This window comes from Paramisgurnus dabryanus, chromosome 1 (genome assembly GCF_030506205.2).
Source record: "Paramisgurnus dabryanus chromosome 1, PD_genome_1.1, whole genome shotgun sequence".
Taxonomy (NCBI): domain Eukaryota; kingdom Metazoa; phylum Chordata; class Actinopteri; order Cypriniformes; family Cobitidae; genus Paramisgurnus; species Paramisgurnus dabryanus.
The window spans coordinates 72259043-72285956 of NC_133337.1; the positions used below are offsets into that span (position 1 = coordinate 72259043).

At 42.0% G+C, this 26914-nt stretch overlaps 1 protein-coding gene across 1 annotated transcript in view; it reads left to right on the top strand.

Moving 5' to 3' along the window:
• LOC135734550 (uncharacterized) overlaps positions 1-26914 on the top strand; it is a 318539-nt gene that overhangs the window by 121014 nt on the left and 170611 nt on the right. The window contains exons 2-5 of the mRNA XM_065253394.2: positions 1879-2081; positions 2204-2296; positions 2379-2474; positions 2574-2684. Coding sequence (XP_065109466.1) covers positions 1879-2081; positions 2204-2296; positions 2379-2474; positions 2574-2684 — 503 coding nt within the window. The remainder of the gene's footprint in view (positions 1-1878; positions 2082-2203; positions 2297-2378; positions 2475-2573; positions 2685-26914) is intronic.

Below are 26914 nucleotides of genomic sequence, written 5' to 3' on the forward strand. Positions count from 1 at the left end.
TAGCAAATGCACACATTTTATCAATCACATAGAAATTAATGCACTTGTAATATGAAGTGGAGGCGGGTCCGGATCAAGTTCCCGTCGGGTCCGGATCCGGACCGGAGTCCGGACTTTGAGAACCCCTGTTGTAGATGATAAATTGTGAAGGGATTTTTGATATCTCAAACGCTGTTCCCATGGCAACGCGTCAAACTTTACTTTCATTTTAAAGGCATTTCAAGCCTTTCAGTTGCATGCAGTTAACTGTTAAATACTCCTTCTAGGATTTTCATGCGATTAACACGAGAAGTGGTCGACATGATGCAGAGACATTGTAGATGATAAATTGCGAAGGGAGTTTTGATATCTCGAACGCTGTTCCCATAGCAACACGGCAAACTTTACTTTCATTTTCAGGCATATTTAAGCTCTTGGCGTGCACTCTGGGTGCCTTAACATGCTCGAAAACAACGGAAATTTGGCACAGATGTCAAAGTCACGTACCACTAGGCTCATGCAAAGGCTGAAACACGGGCTTGGCACTGGGGCTCTGTAGCGCCCCCTGTAATGCAAAAACAAACATTGGTGCACAGATCGGGCAAACATGTACGCACATGTACGAAAGTTGGTACTGGAGGATGCATGCGATTGACACCAAACGTGGTGAACATGATGTCGAGACATTGGACTTGCTAAATTGCTAAGGGATTTTTGATATCTCGAACGGTTCTGACATGGCGAGGCGACAAAGTTGTGGCGAAATCAGAGAAACAGGAAGTGTCTAATATCTAAGGTAAAAAATGTCTTATTGTGATGCCATTCGGGGTGTTTATTCGTATGAAGATTCCGATCGCATTGATGTGCCTATTGTGACTCCCGGGTATAGCGCCACCACAAGGCGCCAGGAAGTGTGTCAGTCACAAAGCTGAATTTTTTTGACAGTTCCATCTGATGTTCTTTTAAATACTCCTTCTAGGATATTCATGCGATTGACACGAGAAGTGGTCAACATGATGCCGAGACATTGTAGATGATAAATTGCGAAGGGATTTTTGATATCTCGAACGTTGTTCCCATGGCAACGCGTCAAACTTTGCTTTCATTTTCCAGCATATTTAAGGCTGACAGTTACATGCTGTGAACCTTTAAATACTCCTCGTATGGGATTCATGCGATTGACACCAAAAGTGGTCAACATGATGCCGAGACATTGTAGATGATAACTTGCGAAGGAATTTTTTACATCTTGAACGCTGTTCCCATGGCAACGCGTCAAACTTTACTTTAATTTCAGGCATGTTTAAGGCTCTTGATGTGCACTTTGGGTGCCTTAACATGCTCAAAAACAACGGAAATTTGGCACAGACGTCAGAGTCGTCCGTCATCGCAGAAAACCAAAGGCTGGAACACGGGCGTGGCACGGGGGCTCTGTAGCGCCCCCTGTAATGCAAAAAAAAACATTGATGCACAGATCGGGCAAAAATGTACGCACATGTACGAGAATTGGTACGCTTATAGATCTCATCGACCCGAACAACTTTCACCCTCTAACATTTAAGCTCCGCCCAACAGGAAGTCGGCTATTTTGGATTGTTTAAAAAATGCATGTGGTGAACTTTTAAATACTCCTCCTAGAGGATTCATGCGAATGTCACCAAACGTGGTGATCATGATGTCGAGACATTGTACTTGCTAAATTGCGAAGGGATTTTTTAATTAGGTAATCTAATGGATTCTGCCTTAAAAACTGTATTTCTTACTGACTTGATGGCGGGTTAAGTGGATTTAATGCATTTGTATTTGAGGTCAAAGCAGATTGGATATCCAGGTTGGGAGCCACTGCTCTACACGATTTAAGCAGTAGTGTAGTAGTGACCTGATGATGTTTCTCTTTAGGTGTCAGCCTGCCTCTCTCTTCTCTGCGGCTGCTGGTACCACCACTGCACCTGATGTCCGCCTTCATGTGGCAGGTGCTGCAGCAGAAGAGTGTGATATATTATGGGAGGCTTGAGGAGTTTGTCTCCATGGTGACAGAGACTCTGCCGCAAGTGCTGAGTTACAGACAGGGAGCTCAGTTGAGGCTGGGCCTGAGAGCAAGGGTTTGTCCTCATCATCATCATCTTTCTCAGAAAATCTTTCCAAACATTAGAGTTTGTACTTCTTAGTTCGTATCTGAATTGTGAATTCACGTTTCTGTTATTTTTTCTTGTTCTACTGTCAGATGGTTTTGGAGCTGTGTCGCAGCACGGCTGATTTCAGAAACATACAGGCACATCTTGACCGAATCCAGATTCCAGCGGCAACACCGTTAGAGGTAAGTTTATTAAAGCAACATTAAACTCTCGTACCATGTGTTATATTTTTTACATTTATTCATTTTAATATTTGTTTCTCAGAGCATTGACGCTGATGTGAGACCTGCAGTTGCAAATTTTAAAGCTTTGGTTCTGGCGCTGCTTAAAAACCCGGTTGAGAAAGCGTATTTCTTTCAGGTCTGAGACAAATCATATTTAAAGTATTTATATCTAAACGTATCTGTGCCATGATGATGTGCTATATCATATATGATTTTCTATCTCTGTCTCTCACAGGAAGTGTTTCCAGTGGAATATGGCGCCAAGTATGACACCGCTCTTAAAGAGCTAATGTGGGATCTGCTCTCTCGCTTGGAGAAACTGTTTCCTGTGCCTGACTTCAGAAAAGTAGAGCATTTTGAGGCAGTTGTTTGATTTTAACAAAGAGAAAGCGCATGCTCTGATATTTGTGATTAGGAATGGGACGGTTAGAAAATTTTATATCATGATTATATTGACCAAAGTTTTCACAGTTATCAATATTATCATGGTTTTCTTAAATTGAGATGGAAATGTTCAAAAAGAACTGATGCACACACTGAAAACGTTTTACAAGTTTTATTTTTGAAAATCAGCAAACAACAAATACAATTAAAACTGCAAGCAGTGATGGAAGGGCCCTCGCACGCATATGCACCGCCACTCTATGGCCTTAGTAAAGCAATGAACCAGGGGGATTGAAATTTCAGTGGGTAAATATAGGTGGATATTCAAAGGAACTTTGAAGTGCCACACCTCTTTTGTGCAGCAGGTGGCGCTATGACTGTATGTGAATAATTCCATGTTGATGTGTTCAGGCCAGGGCACTTATAAAACATGTGAAAAGTGGGTCAAATTAGACACTGTAAGCCTAAGTTATAATAACTTCCTGTTTTATGCCGAAAAGCCGAAATTTGGCAGGCTGCCATGGACACACCCTCCAACGAAATGTCAAGATCTCCGCAATTTAGCATCGCAAAGGCCTTTAGATGACACAGACCAAATATGGTTTTAATCTAATGAAATCTGTAAGAGGACTTTGTTAAAGTACGAAGCCCAGAAATGACAAAATTTGAACTCAAAGGTAGCGCTACTGAGCCATTTTTACAGCCCCAGGTCTGAACCCTATATCAAATGAAAAATGTAACCACATTTGACACGTGTGCAATGTTTAATGACTTCTTGAGCTTGTTTAGGCTTTCAAAAATTTGATTCATTTAGCCATAATTTGCCAAGCCGCCATGGACACGCCCTTCAACGTAAAGTCAAGGTCGTCGCTATTTATCGTTACAAGATGTCTTGAGATTAGACTGGTGAAATATGATGTTGATATGGTTAAATCTCTAAGAGCAGTAAGTCACAGCCTAAAACATGGTATTTCCTGTTGCCTCTAGGTGGCGCTATAACTGTTACTGAATTATGCCATGTTGATGTGTTCAGGCCGGGACCCTTATCAAACGTGTGAAGTCAGGGGCAGATCGGACAATGTATGCCTGAATAACATCAGCTTCCTGTTTCATGGCGAAACATCACTCTTTGCCAGGCCGCCACGGACACGCCTTTTAACGAAAAGTCAACATCTTCGCAATTTATCACCGCAAAGGGCTTAAGATCAGTCTCACCTGATATGATAATGATTTGATTAAATCTCTGAGAACAGTAATTCACAGCGTAAAACAAGGCATGTCCTGCTACCTCTAGGTGGCGCTAGGACTGAAGCTGAATATTAGCATTGAAATGTGTTCAGGCCAAGCATCTTATCAAACATGTAGGGCTGCAACAACGAATCGATTAAATCGATAAAAATCGATTACTAAAAGTGTTGGCAACGAATTTCATTATTGATTTGTTGTGTCGCGTGACGCAGAGACATTTAATTAAAAAAAAGGAAAAACTTCAGTTAAGCGCGAAGCGGAGTGAACAGACTCGCACTGCGTTCCAAACCGCCTAATTCCTTACTATATAGTAGGCAAAGAGTACGAGAAGTAGTGATTTTCGCCTACTATATGGAAGTATGCGGTTTGGGACGGAGCGTCGGTCTCTCTCGCGCACTGTTGCTTGCAGAGTTCGGCGCCTCATAGACAGGGCGGAGAAATTACAGGGCGGCGGGGAAAATATAAAAAAAAAACAGCAAAGGTAGAGGAAAACCACATGTCAGTGTTTTACTCCTACCAAACGTAAGCGCATCACCTGGAAGTTATAGCCGGCAAAGAGGTAATCAAAGACGACACGTTTTATGCTTTATGGAGCGACGACAGCGAGTAAAAATAGTTTCTAGAACGAAAAAAAACTCCAATGACAAACTCTAATGATATTAAACAAAGAAATAAAACGTTGAGAGAGAGTTGTATGGACGCTTTTCCCCGTCATAGACCTGTATGTTAAATCATCGTGCGTCACTCTCCTGCTGTTCTGTACTGCGCGCTCCAGCTCATGTAGAGCAAGGAGACGCGCGTGCCTGGCCCCACATACAGTACATCATACAGTAAGTGCCGCCTTTTGTTGCATAAACATTGTCTTACATTTTTTAAGGCGAAGTAATGAATGGTGTATTTGCATTTTGCGCGGGAGTAGAAGACGCATTCTCCGTTTTCACAAGACGCATTTATGTGGCCAAATGTAATGGAACAGTTTTAACAAATGAGATAGCTATCCGATCAGAGAAAACACATAAAGTCAAATATAAGGTACAAAGCTGTCACTGGGGCAGTACCCTTTATAAAAGGTCCTAATATGTACCATTTAGGTACAAATATGTATCTTTGAACTGCCAATATGTACTTTTGAAGTACTAATATGCACTTTTTGGGTACAAAGGTGTACCTTTTTAAAAGGGTACTGTCCAGTGACAACTTTTGCACTTTTATTTCTGAGAGTGTACTCGTATACTATCTTTTTGATCCCACGAAGAGAGGCTTCTTGATGGGAAATGCATCATAAAAAGTCTATATATTTGGCAGATGTAAAGCATACATGTGTATTTTTTTGTTAGTCCATTTTTATTAATGGCCTGCACCGAATGGTGCGAAGCCCTATTGTTTTTGCTCGGATTATTATTAGGGATCGAGCACCGAGGAGCAGGCCAGAATGGCCTGCACCGAATGGTGCGAAGCCCTATTGTTTTTGCTCGGATTATTAGGGCCCGAGCACCGAGGAGCAGGCCAGAATGGCCTGCACCGAAAGGTGCGAAGCCCTATTGTTTTTGCTCAGATTTATTTATTTATTTATTTATTTATTTTTTACGTTTCGGGGCAATTTGGGGGCCTTAACATACTCAAAAACTCTTCAAAATTGGCAGATATGTCAGAGTCGTCGGCCATTAGGACCCGGCAAAGGCTGGAACTCAGGCGTGGCAAGGGAGCTCTGTAGCGCCCCCTGTAATGCAAAAACAAACATTGGGGCACAGATCAGGCAAAAATGTACGCACATGTACGAGAGTTGGTACGCATATAGAAGTCATCGACCCGAACAACTTTCGCCCTCTAACATTTAAGCTCCGCCCAACAGGAAGTCGGCTATTTTGGATTGTTTAAAAAATGCATGCGTTGAACTTTTAAATACTCCTCCTAGAGGATGCATGGGATTGACAACAAACGTGGTGAACATGATGTCGAGCCATTGGACTTGCTAAATTGCGAAGGGATTTTTGATATCTCGAACGATGTTGCCATGGCGAGGCGAGAAATTTATGGCGAATTCAGAGAAACAGGAAGTGTCTAATATCTTAGGCAAAAAATGTCTTATTGTGATGCCATGCGGGGTGTTTGTTCGTCTGAAGATTCCGATCGCATCGATGTGCCTATTGTGAATCCCGGGTATAGCGCCACCACCAGGCGCCAGGAAATGTGTCAGTCACAAAGCTGGATTTTTTTGACAGTTCCATGCGATGTTCTTTTAAATACTCCTCCTAGGATTTTCATGCGATTGACACGAGAAGTGGTCAACATGATGCCAAGACATTGTAGATGATAAATTGCGAAGGGATTTTTGATATCTCAAACGCCGTTCCCATGGCAACCTTTCAAACTTTACTTTCATTTTTACACATATTTAAGGCTGACAGTTGCATGCAGAGAACTTTTAGATACTCCTTCTAGGATATTCATGGGATTGACACCAAACGTGGTGATCATGATGCCAAGACATTGTAGATGATAAATTGCGAAGGGATTTTTGATATCTCGAACGTTGTTCCCATGGCAACGCATCAGACTTTACTTTCATTTTAAAGGCATATTTAAGCCTTTCAGTTGACGCCGATGTTCTTTTAAATACTCCTTCTACAATATACATGCGATTGACACGAGAAGTGGTCAACATTATGCCAAGACATTGTAGATGATAAATTGCGAAGGGATTTTTGATATCTCAAACGCTGTTCTCATGGCAACGCCCCAAACTTTACTTTTATTTCAGGCATATTTAGGGCTCTTGGCGTGCTTAGATTAACCTAAAAGTCGGCACACACATCAGAGTTGTCAGCTGTTAAGTGTGCACAAACAGGTCAGACATAGACGTTTCTCTTAAGTGGCTCACTAGTGCCCCCGTTTGTCTAAAATGTGGGGTTTCTTTTACCTACAGTCCCCAAATGGCTCAGTAACAACATTAAATAGCCCACTGATATTTACCCACTTGATGCCCTTGCCCACCGTGCATCGTTTCTCGGAAGCACCGTGTAGCGGTAAAAAAACGTGCGAGGGCCCGCCATTGCTGCTTGCAGCTATATTTAGGGCCCGAGCACCGAGGAGCAGGCCTGCACCGAATGGTGCGAAGCCCTATTGTTTTTGCTCGGATTTATTATTAGGGCCCGAGCACCGAGGAGCAGGCCAGAATGGCCTGCACCGTAGGTGCGAAGCCCTATAGTTTTTGCTCAGATTATTAGGGCCCGAGCACCGAGGAGCAGGCCAGAATGGCCTGCACCGAAAGGTGCGAAGCCCTATTGTTTTTGCTCGAATTTATTATTATTATTATTATTATTTTTTTTTTTAACACTTTTGGACTTTTTGGGGGCCTTAACATACTCGAAAACTCCTGAAAATTGGCACAGACGTCAGAGTCGTGCGTCATCGCAGAAATCCAAAGGCTGGAACACGGGCGTGGCACAGGGGCTCTGTAGCGCCCCCTGTAATGCAAAAAAAAACATTGATGCACAGATCAGGCAAAAATGTACGCACATGTACGAGACTTGGTACGCTTATAGATCTCATCGACCCGAACAACTTTCGCCCTCTAACATTTAAGCTCCGCCCAACAGGAAGTCGGCTATTTTGTATTGTTTCAAAAATGCATGCGGTGAACTTTTAAATACTCCTCCTAGGGGATACATGCAAATGACACCAAACGTGGTGATCATGATGCCGAGACATTGTACTTGCTAAATTGCGAAGGGATTTTTGATATCTCGAACGGTTCTGCCATGGCGAGGCAACAAATTCATGGCGAAATCAGAGAAACAGGAAGTGTCTAATATCTAAGGCAAAAAATATCTTATTGTGATGCCATGCGGGTAGTTTGTTCGTCTGAAGATTCCGATCGCATCGATGTGCCTATTGTGACTCCCGGGTATAGCGCCACCACCAGGCGCCAGGAAGTATGTCAGTGATGAACTTTTAAATACTTCTCCTAGGGAATTCATACGATTGACACCAAACGTGGTGAACATGATGCTGAGACATTGGACTTGCTAAATTGCGAAGGGATTTTCGATATCTCAAACGGTGTTGCCATGGCGAGGCGACAAATTTATGGCGAATTCAATGAAACAGGAAGTGTCTAATATCTAAAGCAAAAAATGTCTTATTGGGATGAAACGCAGTGTGTATGTTCGGCCAAGGAATCCGATCGCATCTATGTGCCTATTTTGAGTCTCGGGTATAGCGCCACCAACAGGCACCAGGAAGTGTGGCATTCACAAAAGGTGGATTTCTTGACAGTTGCATGTGGTGAACTTTTAAATACTCCTCCTAGGATTTTCATGCGATTGACACCAAAAGTGGTCAACATGATGCTGAGACATTGTAGATGATAAATTGCGAAGGGATTTTTGATATCTCGAACGCTGTTTCCATGGCAACACGTCAAACTTTACTTTCATTTTCAGGGATATTTAAGCTCTTGGCGTGCACTTTGGGTGCCTTAACATGCTCGAACACAACAGAAATTTGGCACAGATGTAAAAGTCACGTGCCACTAGGCTCATGCAAAGGCTGGAATATGGGCGTGGCAAGGGAGCTCTGTAGCGCCCCCTGTAATGCAAAAACAAACATTGGGGCACAGATCGAGCAAACATGTACGCACATGTACGAGAGTTGGTATGCATATAGATCTCATCGACCCAAACAACTTTCGCACTCAAACATTTTAGCTCCGCCCAACAGGAAGTCGGCTATTTTGGATTGTTTCAAAAATGCATGCGGTGAACTTTTAAATACTCCTCCTAGAGGATTCATGCGAATGACACCTAACGTGTTGAACATGATGGCGAGACCTTGTAGATGATAAATTGCGAAGGGATTTTTGATATCTCGAACGGTTCTGCCATGGTGAGGCGACAAATTTATGGCGAATTCAGAGAAACAGGAAGTGTCTAATATCTAAGGCAAAAAATGTCTTATTGTGATGACACGCGGGGTGTTTGTTCATCTGAAGATTCCGATCACAGCGATGTGCCTATTGTGACTCCCGGGAATAGCGCCACCACCAGGCGCCAGGAAGTGTGTAGGTCACAAAGGTGAATTTTTTTGTCAGTTCCATGCGATGTTCTTTTAAATACTCCTTCTAGGATTTTCATGCTATTGAGACGAGAAGTGGTCAACATGATGCCGAGACATTGTAGATGATAAATTGCGAAGGGATTTTTGATATCTCAAACGCTGTTCCCATGGCAACGCTGCACACTTTACTTTTATTTCAGGCATATTTAAGGCTCTTGACGCGCTTAGATTAACCTTAAAGTTGGCACACACATCAGAGTTTTCGGCTGTTAAGTGTGCACAAAAAGGTCAGACATAGGCGTGTCTCTTAAGTGGCTCACTAGCGCCCCCTTTTGTCTAAAGTCTGGGGTTTCTTTTAGCTACAGTCCCCAAATGGCTCAGTAACAACATTAAATAGCCCACTGATATTTACCCACTTGATGCCCTTGCCCACCGTGCATCGTTTTCTCGGACGCACCGTGTAGCGGTAAAAAAACGTGCGAGGGCCCGCCATTGCTGCTTGCAGCTATATTTATTATTATTATTATTTTTTTTATTTTTTTTAACACTTTTGGACTTTTTGGGAGCCTTAACATACTCGAAAACTCTTGAAATTTGGAATTTGGTCAACATGATGCCAAGACATTGTAGATGATAAATTGCGAAGGGATTTTTTATATCTCGAACGCTGTTCCCATGGCAACGCTGCAAACTTTACTTTTATTTCAAGCATATTTAAGGCTCTTGACGTTCTTAGATTAACCTTAAAGTTGGCACACACATCAGAGTTGTCGGCTGTTAGGTGTGCACAAAAATGGCAGACATAGGCTTGTCTCTTAAGTGGCTCACTAGTGCCCCCATTTGTCTAAAATGTGGGGTTTCTTTTGGCTACAGTGCCCAAATGGCTCAGTGATAACATTAAATAGCCCACTGATATTTACCCACTTGATGCCCTTGCCCACCGTGCATCGTTTTCTCGGACGCACCGTGTAGCGGTAAAAAAAACGTGCGAGGGCCCGCCATTGCTGCTTGCAGCTATATTTTTTTTTTTTTTTTTTTTTTTAACACTTTTGGACTTTTTGGGAGCCTTAACATACTCGAAAACTCTTGAAATTTGGCACAGACTTCAGAGTCGCTCGTCATCGCAGAAATCCAAAGGCTGGAACACGGGCGTGGCACGGGGGCTCTATAGCGCCCCCTGTAATGCAAGAAAAAACATTGATGCACAGATCGGGCAAAAATGTACGCACATGTATGAGAGTTGGTACGCATATAGATCTCATCGACCCGAACAACTTTCGCCCTCTAACATTTAAGCTCCGCCCAACAGGAAGTCCGCTATTTTGGATTGTTTAAAAAATGCATTTGTTGAACTTTTAAATACTCCTCCTAGTGGATTCATGGGATTGACACCAAACGTGGTGATCATGATGCCGAGACATTGGACTTGTTAAATTGCGAAGGGATTTTGATATCTCGAACGGTTCTGCCATGGCGAGGCGACGAATTTATGGCGAATTCAGAGAAACAGGAAGTGTCTAATATCTAAGGCAAAAAATATCTTATTGTGATGCCATGCGGAGGGTTTGTTCGTCTGAAGATTCCGATCGCATCGTTGTGCCTATTGTGACTCCCGGATATAGCGCCACCACCAGGCGCCAGGAAGTGTGTCAGTCACAAAGCTGGATTTTTTTTGACAGTTCCATGCTATGTTCTTTTAAATACTCCTTCTAGAAAAATCATGCAATTGACACCAAAAGTGGTCAACATGATGCCGAGAGATTGTAGATGATAAATTGCGAAGGGATTTTTGATATCTCAAACGCTGTTTCCATGGCAACGCGTCAAACTTTACTTTCATTTTAAAGGCATATTTAAGCCTTTCAGTTGACGCTGATGTTCCTTTAAATACTCCTTCTAGGATATTCATGCGATTAACACCAAAAGTGGTCAACATGATGGCGAGACATTGTAGATGATAAATTGCGAAGGGATTTTTGATATCTCGAACGCTGTTCCCATGGCAACACGTCAAACTTTACTTTCATTTTTAAGGCATATTTAAACCTTACAGCTGCATTGGGTAAACTTTTAAATACTCCTCATGAGTAAATAATGTGATTGACTCCAGAAGTGGTCAACATAATGCTGAGACATTGTAGATGATAAATGTGACCAGTCACGGAAAGTAGGGACACAAGTCGGATCTGGGCATTTTGAGTTATTCACATATTCTGAAAGTGCAGTTTCTAAGCTTTCCAACGATGTGTGACACATGGAAATTTGATAAGATTTGGAGAAGTTGTGGCCATTTGAATATAGGAACTCAGAAATACTCAAACCGAGAAAATCGAGACTCTTCTTTTCAGCTGGGGGAGACAATAGGGCTCATTTACATCTCATTTAGCTAAGCCATACCCCCTGTAAAACCCTTTTTGAGATGTTCTAGCATCATATGTAGTATTTTATGACCAAATGACAACACGCAAAAATAAACATGACTCTTTTTACCTTTGTGGGGATCACAAGTCGAATCCAGTCTGTTTCAGATTATCCAATGACCATATTTGTCCACAAATGCGTATAATCCGTGAAATATAGATTGTTTACATGAGATTTCGCATGAATGTCTGGTAATACAATATAATATACAATCTGAAGACTATTTAAATCGTAACATGTAAGGGTATATGAGCTTACACTCCTTTAAACACATGAACCCGCCTTCAAAGTTTGTATTTAAAATAGGGAAGTAGTATAATAGATCATCCAAACAGCGCCGTCGAAAACGTGACATCCTTTAGAGATGTTACCAATGGCTCGCTCGTTCCTCCATCAGCCAATGACTTCGTGGAAAATATTGATAGACAAAACATGTAGCCAATTATATGAAGAATACAACTATATCTGTGTAACTTCTGTGTGTTTGGACTCATGCTGCGCTGCAAGAACTGACATAGAGATGACGTCAAAGTACCGTGAGAGCGAGTCGAAATTAAACTACTCCGTAAAATTTCTTGAAGCGCTCTCGCGGTACTTTGACGTCATCCTACTGCGGCACCGCATAAAGTCAGTGACGCGGCTGACGTACGATGCGGCTGACTGTTATTTGTTCCGCCCCAGCTTCTTTTATTTTTCTTTTGTTTTGTGCGCCCGAGCTTTACAGTCTGGGGAGACGCACGCTATAAGTTTGGAAAAAAAAACTTAGCAAACATGTCTGAGGAACAGGGCAGCGCGTCACTACAGTCACGTGACTTCACGCTCGAGCCGGAAGAGAAGACAATGCTGAATAAAGTCGTAATTCTGCTATTTTTGGACCAAACTGTATTTTCGATGCATCAACACAATCTTACTGACCCACTGATGTCACATGGACTACTTTGATGATGTTTTTATTAACTTTCTGGACATGGAAACTATACATAGATTTTCAATGAAGGGGAAAGCTCTCGGACTAAATCTAACGATAAAACATCTTAAACTGTGTTCCGAAGATGAACGGAGGTCATCCGAGTTTAGAACGACATAAGGGTAAGTCATTTATGACATTATTTTCATTTTTGGGCGAACTATCCTTATTTAGTAGTCACGCTGTTCCCTTTGGGGGCGGAGGCGAAAACAAAAGCTTATACAGTATGTAAATATACACACAGACAATGACGCCCCCCGCTGCACGCTAGAATCTCCGGAAAAACAAGCCTATTTTAACCGCAAAATGTACGCTTTTAAATATACAATATTCCTGCTCTGCTACTGTTCGGACGCTTTTGCTTACTGCTCTGCGCTTTGCTCTATCGCTTTTTATATTTTATCTTATAATTTTAACTTCAGCAAATCAGCATAGTGCTCAAACAACAAAGCTTGGCATCAACGTTAATTTACAAACTTTCGGGACTGGAGGATTACAAAAAAGTGGAATTTTTCATCCGTCTAGCCTCCCACCGACATCAGCTTACATTCCAGAAGGAAAAACACAGCTGCCTTCATTCAAAAGGATAAGAAAAATAAATGCCTCATCAACAATCTACTTGCTGCACAAACTGCCACAGACTTTTACAAAGGATTGCTGTTCTTGAAACAAAGTTACTTACAGGACTACAAAACCGGACGGAACACACAACAGAGCATCGTCATCATGGACGCCCTCAGCATACAGCCGGTGAGTCCAATGAATCTAATGATCAACACACAAATCCATGGTATAAACAGGGAGCAAGACCCAAAATCACTCGAGAAATCAGACTGTCACGAGCATCACATTTTGCCGCAATAGCTTCCTCTACCCCAGATACAGCTATGACAAGGATTTCAAACACTGACTTTCTACCACCACCTATACATCTTGAGAACAGATTTGAAGTATTAATGAATATGAGTGAGGAATTCCCAAATGTGATAAACGTGACTGAACACCGATCAAATCAGCCAGCAGCTAACACTGTTGCTAACTGCCGCTCAAGATCGAGCAGACAGCGGCACTCAGCGCAGAGCGCATCCGAGCCTAGAACTCTGATATTGGGTGACTCAGTTATCAGAAACATTAGCAACAGAGACTCAACTACGTGCTGCCTTCCACAAGCAACTGTTTCTGATGTAAACAGGGAACTTCAGAACATTCTGATGAAACATAAGACTGTAAATCGAGTTGTCATTCATGTGGGGAAGAATGATATTCACAAAGAGCAATCTGAACTCCTTAAGAGGGATTTCAACAAACTTTTTGAAACACTCAGAACAGTGAAAGTTCAGCCGTTCATCAGTGGACCACTTCCAGCAAGAGGAACAAATAGGTTTTCACGTTTGCTTGGACTTAATACATGGCTGCAAAAAACCTGCAACATAAAAGGACTGAACTTTATCAACAACTTCAATCTTTTCTGGAGTCAGAGACAACTATTTAAACAGGATGGCATCCACCCAAACAGACTGGGTGCAAGAGTGCTAAAGGACAATATCTATTTCTCCCTTCATCATCCTTCAGCAGTGTGTGCCAATCCACTCAACCTGAACGGCGCACACACACCTGGACAGAGTATGAATGACCATAGGACTTCTTTTCAGCACCTGAGTGGACATGACGTCGACATATCCCACAAGGACAGAGATAACACCACGCAGCCACAACAACCACTGCTCATGGACACAATCTCAGCTGAGTCATGCCCACAGAGCTCACCACAGTCAGAGTGTGTCAGATTAGAACGGCTCCAAGATTCAGCACCCAAGGACGACTCTCTGGAAAACAGCCAGGGAAACCAGGACAACATATCACAGCCTCCGGTCACATCAGAACAACAGGACTCCTCACTAGATATGTCATTCCTCTCTCCAGCATCTCCGCTTTTGACCTTCTCTGGAAAAATGGAGGAACTGGTTTATGCTGGAACTAAACTATCCCACTCTATTGCTGCGAGCCCCCAGCTTTCAACCAGAAAACGGCAAGCCCCACAACCACCAAAGCCAGTGGGCCCAGTTCCCCCTCCTCGCCCTATGAGAGCTCTTCGGTCTCAGACACATCGCCAAGACACACACCCTCCTCCATCTACTGTAGGTGAACCAAAAACAACTGATAATGGCTCTCAGTGATGTGTGTCGAGTTCCTGCTATGAAAATACTAATACTTTTATCAAATGTTTACAAAAGCAGGAACTCAGTGTGCCTATATCTTTCTCTATTTCTGTTTTAGTACATGATAGAAAGTGTAAGGCTAGATCAAATCGTGTGGCAAATCAATCTAATCTGCTGCCTGTGACTTGTCAAACTAAGATCTCTGTTAGGGAAAAAAATTGTACTGTTAAGTTAGCACTTTTAAATATCTGTTCACTTAAAAACAAATCACTTCTAGTCAGCGACTTAATAGCCACAAACAACCTGGATTTTATGTTTCTAAATGAAACATGGCTAGAAGAAAGCTACAGTGCAACAGTCCTTAATGAAACAGCCCCTCCTAACTTTACTTTTTTGAGTTTCTGCAGAACTGCTAGGAGAGGTGGAGGTCTAGCTGCTCTTTTTAAAGATGTCTATCAATGTAATCAAGTGTCATTTGGAAATTACCCGTCTTTTGAACATCTAGGTATTGTGTTGAAAGGTACCCCACGCATTCTACTGATCATTATTTACAGGCCCCCAAAATACTCTCCAGCATTTGTTGAGGACTTTACAGAACTGTTATCAATGATTTCCTCAGAGTTTGACTGTTTTGCTATTGCTGGAGATTTTAACATTCACATAGATAAGCCAGAAAGCATTATGACAAAAGATGTCACAGCTGTTTTAAATACTTTTGATCTGACTCAACATGTACATGGACCCACACACAATCGTGGACACACTCTAGATTTAATTATCAGTAAGGGTGTAAACATTTCATCAATTGTTATTAAGGATGTGGCACTGTCTGATCATTTCTGTATTTTCTTTGATATATTAATCTCTCCTACTATTGAAACTAGATCTGTGTCTGTCAAAAAGAGATCCTTAAATGAGAACACCAGTGTGCTACTTATGAAGGCTATATCTTTAACACCAAGCATATCTGCAGACTCTGTTGATTTTCTCCTTGATTCCTTTAATTCGAAAGTTAAGAGTGCAATCGATGATATTGCTCCTGTAAAAGTCATGAAGAAGAATGGCAGGCAAAAATCACCTTGGAGAAACTCAACAGCGGTGCGGAATATGAAGAGACAATGCAGAAAAGCTGAGCGCATGTGGCGGAAGACAAAACTTGTAGTCCATTATAATATCTATAAAGACAGCCTTCGTGCTTTCAGTGTGGAACTAGGCAAAGCTAGACAGACTTTCTTTTCAAATATTATAAACAAAAACATAAATAACACACGCACTCTTTTTGCTACTATAGAGAGACTAACAACCCCCCCAAGTCACATTCCAAGTGAAATGCTCTCAGACAGCAAATGTAGTGAGTTTGCTAACTTCTTCTCTGAGAAAATCAATAATATCAGAAAGGTGATCAGCACATCCTTGAGCTGCGCCGGGGTCAGACAAATCAGACCACAACATCAGAAAGTAGTTACGATGTCTGATTTCGAAGCAGTTGATGGTAAAATTTTGGAAGAAACAGTACAGCATCTTAAAACATCAACCTGCGCCCTTGACACACTCCCAACATCTTTTTTCAAAAGTGTCTTTAACTGTTTAGAAGCAGATCTCCTAAAAGTGGTAAATTCATCACTTATCTCTGGGACTTTTCCAAAGTCCCTGAAAACTGCAGTTATTAAGCCCCTCCTGAAAAAGAGCAACCTAGATAACACTGTATTGAGCAACTACAGACCAATCTCAAATCTTCCTTTCATAGGCAAGATCATTGAAAAAGTTGTTTTCAATCAGCTGAACAAATTCTTAATTTCTAATGATTACTTTGACATTTTTCAATCTGGTTTTCGACCACACCACAGTACAGAGACAGCACTCATAAAGATAATAAATGATATTCGCCTCAATACAGACACAGGCAAACTATCAGTGCTGGTGCTACTCGACCTCAGTGCTGCTTTTGACACTGTCGATCACAACATACTTCTTGACCGGCTGGAAAACTGGGTCGGGCTTTCTGGGATGGTCCTAAAATGGTTCAGGTCATACTTAGAAGGGAGAGGTTATTATGTAAGTATAGGTGGCCATAAATCTGAGTGGACATCCATGACATGCGGAGTCCCGCAAGGCTCAATTCTAGCGCCACTCCTGTTCAACCTGTATATGCTCCCACTAAGCCAAATAATGAGAGAGAACCAAATTGCCTACCACAGTTATGCAGAAGACACTCAGATCTACTTAGCTCTATCCCCTAATGACTACAGCCCCATTGACTCCCTGTGCAAATGCATTGATGAAGTTAACAGTTGGATGTGCCAAAACTTTCTTCAGTTAAACAAAGAGAAAACTGAAGTCATTGCGTTTGGAAACAAAGATGAAGTGCTCAAGGTGAATGCATACCTTGAAGCTAGGGGTCAAACAACTAAAAATCAAGTCAGGAATCTTGGTGTGATTCTGGAGTCTGACCTTAGTTTCAGTAGTCATGTCAAAGCAATAACTAAATCAGCATACTATCATCTCAAAAATATCGCAAGAATTAGATGCTTTGTTTCCAGACAAGACTTGGAGAAACTTGTGCATGCTTTCATCACCAGCAGGGTGGATTATTGTAATGGCCTCCTCACTGGCCTCCCCAAAAAGACCATTAGACAGCTTCAGCTCATTCAGAACGCTGCTGCCAGGATTCTGAGCAGAACCAGAAAATATGAACATATCACACCAGTCCTCAGGTCTCTACACTGGCTACCAGTTACATTTAGGATTGATTTTAAAGTATTATTAATGGTATATAAATCACTCAGTGGACTAGGACCTCAATACATTGCTGATATGCTCATTGAATATAAACCCATCAGATCACTCAGATCATTAGGATCACATCAGCTAGAAATACCAAGGGTTCACTCAAAGCAAGGAGAGTCAGCTTTTAGCTATTATGCCAGTCGCAGCTGGAACCAGCTTCCAGAAGAGATCAGATGTGCTCCAACAGTAGTCACATTCAAATCCAGACTCAAAACACATCTGTTTAGCTATGCATTTACTGAATGAGCACTATGCTGCGTCCGAACTGATTGCACTATATTATATATGCACTATTTTAATTATTTTTCTCTTGATTTTATTCTTAATTTTTAACTGTTTTATACTTTTATTCCTGTTTTATTCTTTTTCACACATTTAAACAGTTTTTATTAAAATCACATTTATTTTCTTTTAATTGATATTTTAAATTCATGTATCTTTGATTTTTGTTTTCTCATTTCTATGTAAAGCACTTTGAATGACCTTTGTGTATGAAATGTGCTATACAAATAAACTTGCCTTGCCTTGCCTATCTCAAACATGGAGAGGCTTCTTCGTGATCTCAACTAACAGATTCTGCAATAAAACGAAAATCACAAATTTTGAAAAAAAAACTTTGTTTCTCATTTTCTCAACTTGTGCTGCCGACTTGCGTCCCTGGTTTCCGTGATGGGTCACAAATTGCGAAGGGATTTTTGATATCTCAAACGCTGTTCCCATGGCAACGCATCAGACTTTACTTTCATTTTAAAGGCATATTTAAGCCTTTCAGTTGACCCCGATGTTCTTTTAAATACTCCTTCTAGAATATTCATGCAATTGACACCAAAAGTGGTCAACATAATGCTGAGACATAGTAGATGATAAACTGCGAAGGGATTTTTGACATCTCGAACACTGTTCCCATGGCAACGCGTCAAACTTTACTTTAATTTTAGGCATGTTTAAGGCTCTTGGCGTGCTTAGATTAACATTAAGGTTGGCACACACATCAGAGTTGTCGGCTGTTAAGTGTGCACAAACAGGTCAGACATAGGCGTGTCTCTTAAGTGGCTCACTAGTGCCCCCGTTTGTCTAAAATGTGGAGTTTCTTTTACCTACAGTCCCCAAATTGCTCAGTAACAACATTAAATAGCCCACTGATATTCACCCACTTGATGCCCTTGCCCACCGTGCATCGTTTTCTCGGACGCACCGTGTAGCGGTAAAAAAACGTGCGAGGGGGGTTATATTTATTTATTTATTTATTTATTTATTTTTTTTTTAACACTTTTGGACTTTTTGGGGGCCTTAACATACTCGAAAACTCTTGAAATTTAGCACAGACGTCAGAGTTGTCCGTCATCGCAGAAATCCAAAGGCTGGAAGACGGGCGTGGCACAGGGGCTCTATAGCGCCCCCTGTAATGCAAAAAAAAACATTGATGCACAGATCGGGAAAAAATTTACGCACATGTACGAGAGTTGGTACGCATATAGATCTCATCGACCCGAACAACTTTCGCCCTCTAACATTTAAGCTCCGCCCAACAGGAAGTCGGCTATTTTGGACTGTTTAAAAAATGCATGCGTTGAACTTTTAAATACTCCTCCTAGGGGATTCGTGCGAATGACACCAAATGTGGTGATCATGATGTCGAGACATTGTACTTGCTAAATTGCGAAGGGATTTTTGATATCTCGAACGGTTCTGCCATGGCGAGGCGACGAATTTATGGCGAATTTAGAGAAACAGGAAGTGTCTAATTTCTAAGGCAAGAAATATCTTATTGTGATGCCATGCAGGGTGTTTGTTCGTCTGAAGATTCCGATCGCATCGATGTGCCTATTGTGACTCCCGGGTATAGGGCCACCACCAGGCGCCAGGAAGTGTGTCAGTCACAAAGCTGGATTTTTTTTGACAGTTCCATGCTATGTTCTTTTAAATACTCCTTCTAGAAAAATCATGCAATTGACACCAAAAGTGGTGAACATGAAGCCGAGAGATTGTAGATGATAAATTGCGAAGGGATTTTTGATATCTCAAACGCTGTTCCCATGGCAATGCGTCAAACTTTACTTTCATTTTAAAGGCATATTTAAGCCTTTCAGTTGACGCCAATGTTCCTTTAAATACTCCTTCTAGGATATTCATGCGATTGACACCAAAAGTGGTCAACATGATGCCGAGACATTGTAGATGATAAATTGCGAAGGGATTTTTGGTATCTCAAACGCTGTTCACATGGCAACGCGTCAAACTTTACTTTAATTTTAAAGGCATTTTTAAGCCTTTCAGTTGAGGCCGATGTTCCTTTAAATACTCCTTCTAGGATATTCATGCGATTAACACCAGAAGTGGTCAACATGATGGCGAGACATTGTAGATGATAAATTGCGAAGGGATTTTTGATATCTCAAACGCTGTTCCCATGGCAACGCGTCAAAGTTTACTTTCATTTTAAAGGCATATTTAAGCCTTTCAGTTGACGCCGATGTTCTTTTAAATACTCCTCCTAGGATATTCATGCGATTGACACCAAAAGTGGTCAACATGATGCCGAGACATTGTAGATGATGAATTGCGAAGGGATTTTTGATATCTCGAACGCTGTTCCCATGGCAACGCCGCAAACTTTACTTTTATTTCAGGCATATTTAAGGCTCTTGGCGTGCTTAGATTAACCTTAAAGTTGGCACACACATCAGAGTTTTCGGCGGTTAAGTGTGCACAAAAAGGTCAGACATAGGCGTGTCTCTTAAGTGGCTCACTAGCGCCCCTGTTTTTCTAAAATGTGGGGTTTCTTTTAGCTACAGTCCCCAAATGGCTCAGTAACAACATTAAATAGCCCACTGAAATTTACCCACTTGATGCCTTTGCCCACCGTGCATCGTTTTCTCGGACGCACCGTGTAGCGGTAAAAAAAACGTGCGAGGGCCCGCCATTGCTGCTTGCAGCTATATTTATTATTACTATTATTTTTATTTTTATTATTTTTTTTAAACACTTTTGGCCATTTTGGGTGCCTAAACATACTCGAAAACTCTTGCAATTTGGCACACACGTCAAAGTCGTCCGTCATTGCGACCGGGCAAAGGCTGGAACACGGGCGTGGCACGGGGGCTCTGTAGCGCCCCCTGTAATGCAAAAACAAACATTGTTGCGCAGATCGGGCAAACATGTACGCACATGTACGAGAGTTGGTACGCATATAGATCTCATCGACCTGAACAACTTTCGCCCTCTAACATTTAAGCTCCGCCCAACAGGAAGTCGGCTATTTTGGATTGTTTAAAAAATGCATGCGTTGAACTTTTAAATACTCCTCCTAGAGGATGCATGCGATTGACACCAAACGTGGTGAACATGATGTCGAGACATTGGACTTACTAAATTGCGAAGGGATTTTTGATACTTCGAACGGTGTTGCCATGGCGAGGCGACAAATTTATGGCGACATCAGAGAAACAGGAAGTGTCTAATATCAAAGGCAAAAAATGTCTTATTGTGATGACACGCGGTGTGTTTGTTCGTCTGAAGATTCCGATCGCATCGATGTGCCTATTGTGACTCCCGGGTATAGCGCCACCACCAGGCGCCAGGAAGTGTGTCAGTCACAAAGGTGGATTTTTTTTGACAGTTCCATGCGATGTTCTTTTAAATACTCCTCCTACAATGTTTATGCGATTGACACCAAAAGTGGTCAACATGATGCCAAGACATTGTAGATGATAAATTGCGAAGGGATTTTTGATATTTCGAACGCTGTTCCCATGACAACGTGTCAAATTTTACTTTCATTTTAAAGGTTTAATAAAGGCTGACAGTTGCATGCGATGTTCTTTTAAATACTCCTTCTAGGGAAATAATGTGATTGACTCCAGAAGTGGTCAACATAATGCTGAGACATTGTAGATGATAAATTGCGAAGGGATTTTTGATATCTCGAACGCTGTTCCCATGGCATCGCGCCAAACTTTACATTTATTTCAGGCATATTTAGGACTCTTGGCGTGCTTAGATTAACCTAAAAGTCGGCACAAACATCAGAGTTGTCGGCTGTTAAGTGTGCACAAACAGGTCACACATAGGCGTGTCTCTTAAGTGGCTCACTAGCGCCCCCGTTTGTCTAAAATGTGGGGTTTCTTTTACCTACAGTCCCCAAATGGCTCAGTAACAACATTAAATAGCCCACTGATATTTACCCACTTGATGCCCTTGCCCACCGTGCATCCTTTTCTCGGACGCACCGTGTAGCATTTTGGGTGCCTTAACATACTCGAAAACTCTTGAAATTTTGCACAGCCGTCAGAGTCGTCCGTCATTGCGAAGGGGCAAAGGCTGGAACACGGGCGTGGCACGGGGGCTCTGTTTCGCCCCCTGTAATGCAAGAATAAACATTGGTGCCCAGATCGTGCAAACATGTACGCACATGTACGAGAGTTGGTATGCATATAGATCTCATCTACCCGAACAACTTTCACCCTCTAACATTTTAGCTCCGCCCAACAGGAAGTCAGCCATTTTGGATTGTTTAAAAAATGCATGCAGTGAACTTTTAAATACTCCTCCTAGGGGATTCATGGGATTGACCCCAAACGTGGTGATCATGCTGTCAAGACATTGGACTTGCTAAATTGCGAAGGGATTTTTGATATCTCGAACGGTTCTGCCATGGCGAGGCGACAAAGTCATGGCGAATTCAGAAAAACAGGAAGTGTCTAATATCTAAGGCAAAAAAAGTCTTATTGTGATGCCATGCGGTGTGTTTGTTCTTCTGAAGATTCCGATCACATCGATGTGCCTATTGTGACTCCCGGGTATAGCGCCACCACCAGGCGCCAGGAAGTGTGTCAAGTCATGAACTTTTAAATACTTCTCCTAGGGAATTTATACGATTGACACCAAACGTGGTGAACATGATGTCGAGACATTGGACTTGCTAAATTGCGAAGGGATTTTTGATATCTCGAACGGTTCTGCCATGGCGAGGCGACAAATTTATGCCGAATTCAGAGAAACAGGAAGTGTCTAATATCTAAAGCAAAAAATGTCTTATTGGGATGAAACGCATTGTGTATGTTCGGCCAATGACTCCGATCGCATCGATCTGCCTATTGTGAGTCTCGGGTATAGCGCCCCCTAACAGGCATCTGGAATTGTGGCAGTCACAAAAGGTGGATTTCTTGACAGTTCCATGCGGTATTCTTTTAAATACTCCTCCTAGGATGTTCATGCGATTGACACCAAAAGTGGTCAACATGATGCTCAGGCATTGTAGATTATAAATTGCGAAGGGATTTTTGATATCTCGAATTCTGCTCCCATGGCAACACGTCAAACTTTACTTTCATTCTCAGGCATATTTAAGCACTTGGCATGCACTTTGGGTGCCTTAACATGCTCGAAAACACCGGGAATTTGGCACAGACCTCAAAGTCATCGGCCATTAGGACCGGGCACACGCTGGAACACGGGCGTGGCAGTAGGGCTCTGTAGTGCCCCCTGTAATGCAAACAAATTATTGGTGCACAAATCGGGCAAACTTGTACGCACATGTACGAGAGTTGGTACGTATATAGATCCTATCGACACGAACAACTTTCACAATCAAACCTATTAGCTCCACCCAACAGGAAGTCGGCCATTTTGGATGGTTTCAAAAATGCATACAGTGAACTTTTGAATACTCCTTCTAGAGGATTCATGGGATTGACACCAAACGTGGTGATCATGATGACGAGACATTGTACTTGCTAAATTGCGAAGGGATTTTTGATATCTCGAACAGTTCTGCCATGGTGGGGCGACAAATTCATGGTGAAATCAGAGAAACAGGAAGTGTCTAATATCTAAGGTAAAAAGTGTCTTATTGTGATGACACACTGGGTGTTGGTTCGTCTGAAGATTCCGATCACATCGATGTGCCTATTGTGAGTCTCGGGTATAGCGCCACCACCAGACGCCAGGAAGTGTTGCAGTCACAAAGGTTGATTTTTTTGACAGTTCCATGTGATGTTCTTTTAAATACTCCTCCTAGAATGTTTATGCGATTGACACCAAAAGTGGTCAACATGATGTTGAGACATTGTAGATGCTAAATTACATCTCGAACGCTGTTGCCAAGGCAACGCTTCAAACTTTACTTTAATTTCAGGCATATTTATGGCTCTTCGCCTGCTTAGATTAACTTTAAATTTGGCACACACATGAGAGTTGTCGGCTGTTAAGTGTTGACAAAAAGGTCAGATAAAGTCGTGTCTATTTAGTGGCTCACTAGCGCCCCCGTTTGTCTAAAATGTGGGGTTTCTTTTACCTACAGTACCTAAATGGGTCAGTAGCAACATGAAATAGTCCACTGATATTTACCCACTTGAAGCACATGCCCACCGTACATCGTTTTCTTTGAGGCACCGTGTAGCGGTAAAAAAAACGTGCGAGGGCCCGCCATCGCTGCTTGCAGCTATATTTATTATTATTTTTATTTTTTTTAACACTTTTGGATTTTTGATATCTCGAACGTTTCTGCCATGGCGAGGCGACAAAGTTGTGGCGAAATCAGAGAAACAGGAAGTGTCTAATATCTAGGGCAAAAAATGTCTTATTGTAATGACACGCGGGGTGTTTGTTCGTCTGAAGATTCCGATCGGATCGATGTGCTTATTGTGACTCCCGGGTATAGCGCCACCACCAGGCGCCAGGAAGTGTGTCAGTCACAAAGGTGGATTTTTTTTACAGTTCCATGCAATGTTCTTTTAAATACTCCTCCTAGAATGTTTATGCGATTGACTCCAGAAGTGGTGTACATGATGCAGAGACATTTTAGATTATAAATTGCGAAGGGATTTTTGATATCTCGAACGCTGTTCCCATGGCAACGCGTCAAACTTTACTTTCATATTAAAGGCATATTTAAGCCTTTCAGTTGACGCCGATGTTCTTTTAAATACTCCTCCTAGAATATTCATGCGATTGACTCCAGAAGTGGTCAACATGATGCCGAGACATTGTAGATGATAAATTGCGAAGGGATTTTTGATATCTCGAACGCTGTTCCCATGGCAACGCCGCAAACTTTACTTTTATTTCAGACACTTTTAAGGCTCTTGAAGTGCTTAGATTAACCTTAAAGTTGGCACACACATCAGAGTTGTCGGCTGTTAAGTGTGCACAAAAAGGTCAGACATAGGCGTGTCTCTTAAGTGGCTCACTAGTGCCCCCGTTGTCTAAAATGTGGGGTTTCTTTTAGCTACAGTCCCCAAATGGCTCAGTAACAACATTAAATAGCCCATTGATATTTACCCACTTGATGCCCTTGCCCACCGTGCATCGTTTTCTCAGAAGCACAGTGTAGCGGTAAAAAAACGTGCGAGGGCCCGCCATTGCTGCTTGCAGCTATATTTTTATTTTATTATTATTGTAACAGCTCAGGTGTGTTCAATGAGCAACAAGTTTGTGCACTTTCTAAAGATTTTAGTTCTGTTTTGAATAAGGGGTTGGAAATTAATGCTTTTCTTGTTTTTTTTTAATCCGATTCATCGATTAATCGAACAAATAATCGACAGATTAATCGATTATTAAAATAATCGTTAGTTGCAGCCCTACAAACATGTGATGTGTGGGGCAGATTGAACATTGTATGCCTTAGTTATAACAACTTCCTGTTTCATGGCGAAAACGCTAAATTTTGTCAGGCCGCCACGGACACACCCTCTAACGAAAAGTCAAAAGCTCCGCAATTTAACATCGCAAAGGCCTTTAGATGAGATTGACCAAATATGATGACAATGTGACAAAATCTCTAGGAGGAGTTCGGCAAAGTACGAAGCCTGGAAATGACAAAATTTGCATAGAAATCACAGCAAAAATTCAAAATGGCCGACTTCCTGTGGGGATTAGAGCTTGGTTCCAAGAGACTTTTTTGTAAGTCTTGGGGTGATACATGATCCTACCACATTTCGTATCCGTACGTTTAACGTAGCGGGGGGGCTGCTCTCTTGAATTTTTGTAGGTGGCGCTATAGAGCCATTTTTACACCCCCAGTTCTGAACCCTATATCACATGAAAATTTTCACCACCTTTGACATGTGTGCAACGTTTCATGACTTTTTGAGCTCGTTTAGGCTGTAAAAAATGCGATGCATTTAACAATATTTTGCGAGGCCGCCACGGACACGCCCTTTAACGAAAAGTCAAGGTCTTCGCTATTTATCATCACACAAGGTCTTGAGATTAGACTGATGAAATATGATGTTGATATGGTTAAATCTCTAAGAGCAGTAAGTCACACTGTAAAACGTGGTATTTCCTTCTGCCTCTAGGTGGCGCTATGACTGTTACTGAATTATGCCATGTTGATGTGTTCAGGCCGGGACCTTTATCAAACGTTTGAAGTTGGGGGCAGATCGGACCTTGTATGTCTGAATTACAACAGCTTCCTGTTTCATGGTGAAACATCACACTTTGGCAGGCCGCCACGGACACGCCCTTCAACGAAAAGTCAAGATCTTTGCAATTTATCACCGCAAAGGGCTTAACATCAGTTAGACCAAATATGATGATGATTTGATTAAATCTCTAAGAGCAGTAAATCACACTGTAAAACGTGGTATTTCCTCTTACCTCTAGGTGGCGCTATGAATGAAGTTGAATATTGGCATTGAAATGTGTTCAGGCCAAGACCCTTATCAAACGTATGAAGCGTGTGGCAGATTGGACATTGTATGCCTGAGTTATAACAAATTCCTGTTTCATGGCGAAAATGCTGAATTTTGTCAGGCCGCCACGGACACACCCTCCAACGAAAAGTCAAAAGCTCTGCAATTTAACATCGCAAAGGCCTTAAGATAAGACTGACCAAATATGACGATGATCGTATTAAATCTCTAGGAGGAGTTCATTAAAGTACGACGCTTTGAAATGTCAAAAAATGACAGAGAAAATTCAAAATGGCCGACTTCCTGTGGGGTTTAGAGCTTCGCTCCAAGAGACTTTTTTGTAGGTCTTGGGGTGCTACATGACCCTACCAAATTTCGTATCTGTACGTTTTTCGTAGTGGGGGGGCTGTTCTCTTGAAATTTTGCAGGTGGCGCTATCGAGCCATATCTACACGCCCACTTCTGATGCCTATACTACATGTACATTTTCGCCACTTCTGACACGTGTGCAAATTTTCATGAGTTTTCGGGTATGTTTAGGCCCTCAAAAAAGCGATCCATTTCGGAGAAGAAGAAGAAAAATAATAACAAGCAGTGATGGAAGGGCCCTCGCACGCATGTGCACCGCCACTCTATGGCCTTAGTAAAGCAATGAACCAGGGGGATTGAAATTTCAGTGGGTAAATATAGGCGGATATTCAAAGGAACTTTGAAGTGCCACACCTCCTTTGTGCAGCAGGTGGCGCTATGATTGTATTTGATTGTTGTAACATTGATGTGTTGAGGCCAGGACCCTTGTCAAACGTATGATGTCTGTGACAGGTCGGACATTGCATGCCTGAGTTACAACAGCTTTCTCATGGAGAAACATCACTCTTTGCGAGGCCGCCACGGACACGCCATTCAACGAAAAGTC